Source organism: Haplochromis burtoni, unplaced genomic scaffold (genome assembly GCF_018398535.1).
Source record: "Haplochromis burtoni strain Fernald_Lab_line unplaced genomic scaffold, NCSU_Asbu1 Contig_129, whole genome shotgun sequence".
Lineage (NCBI taxonomy): Eukaryota > Metazoa > Chordata > Actinopteri > Cichliformes > Cichlidae > Haplochromis > Haplochromis burtoni.
Genome location: NW_024582490.1, coordinates 466,371 through 467,166, shown reverse-complemented (window position 1 = coordinate 467,166; position 796 = coordinate 466,371). Strand labels below are relative to the sequence as shown.

At 43.2% G+C, this 796-nt stretch overlaps 1 protein-coding gene across 1 annotated transcript in view; it reads right to left on the bottom strand.

The window, feature by feature from the left end:
- Positions 1-796, bottom strand: part of pwp1 (PWP1 homolog, endonuclein) — a 12,302-nt gene that overhangs the window by 8,178 nt on the left and 3,328 nt on the right. Inside the window, exons 10-11 of the mRNA XM_042224150.1 lie at positions 254-359; positions 19-143 (exon numbers count right to left, since the gene is read on the bottom strand). Of these exons, the coding sequence (XP_042080084.1) occupies positions 19-143; positions 254-359 (231 nt within the window). The remainder of the gene's footprint in view (positions 1-18; positions 144-253; positions 360-796) is intronic.

The window sequence follows — 796 nt, the reverse complement described above, 5'->3', positions numbered from 1 at the left end:
AAACGTTTGGACACCAGCTTCAGGTTGGTCTCGTGGAGGATCACCTGGGTCAGGTATTTTTCCCGTTTGATTTGTTCTTTAACAGCATACGGGACGTCGGGGATTATGTAGGCCAGGATGAACTTGGTAAAATAAACAATGTGCTGCGAACACACACACACACAAAAAAAGAAGTGAACACACGTCCATTGGCATGTTCTTAAATTATCCTTTTCTGACGTGATCGGTTTCTGTTTATTTAGTTTCTACTCACCTCCACAACAATTATAAAAGCCATTTTGGCAGCGATCACATGCCAGTAGAACATGTTGTATTCGTACTGTCTTTGGTGCCCGGGGGGAAACCGATAATCTCGATACCTGTAAGAGAAAAGTTTTCAGTAGTTTTCTTCAAACCCGCACTGATTTGCCATACATTTGTTTCTGTATTTCTCAGCTTTAATCTTTTTTTATGACTGCAGAATATAATTTGTCTGTGCTTGATTATATGAGTATAAGTCAGGCCACAGCTGCTCTTCACCCTTCTCCACTCTTTGGTTCGAGCTCAACAGTTTTTCAGTCGTTTCTGGAATGTTTTGAAGCTCATTTGTGTTCACACGCTACTAAAGCCCGTCTCGTCAACCTCCAGCATTACTCGGTCCATTCCTCGACTCTGATCTGGACTCTGTCTTTGCCCTGCTGAAACCAAGCCCTGCCCCCATGCCTAATACCAAAATAGCTTTGGTCTGCATTCCTCTCTTGTCCTTAGTCTGTACTCCCTCCCTCAGCTTAGTCATTCTCCTTGCATTTTTCAAGGC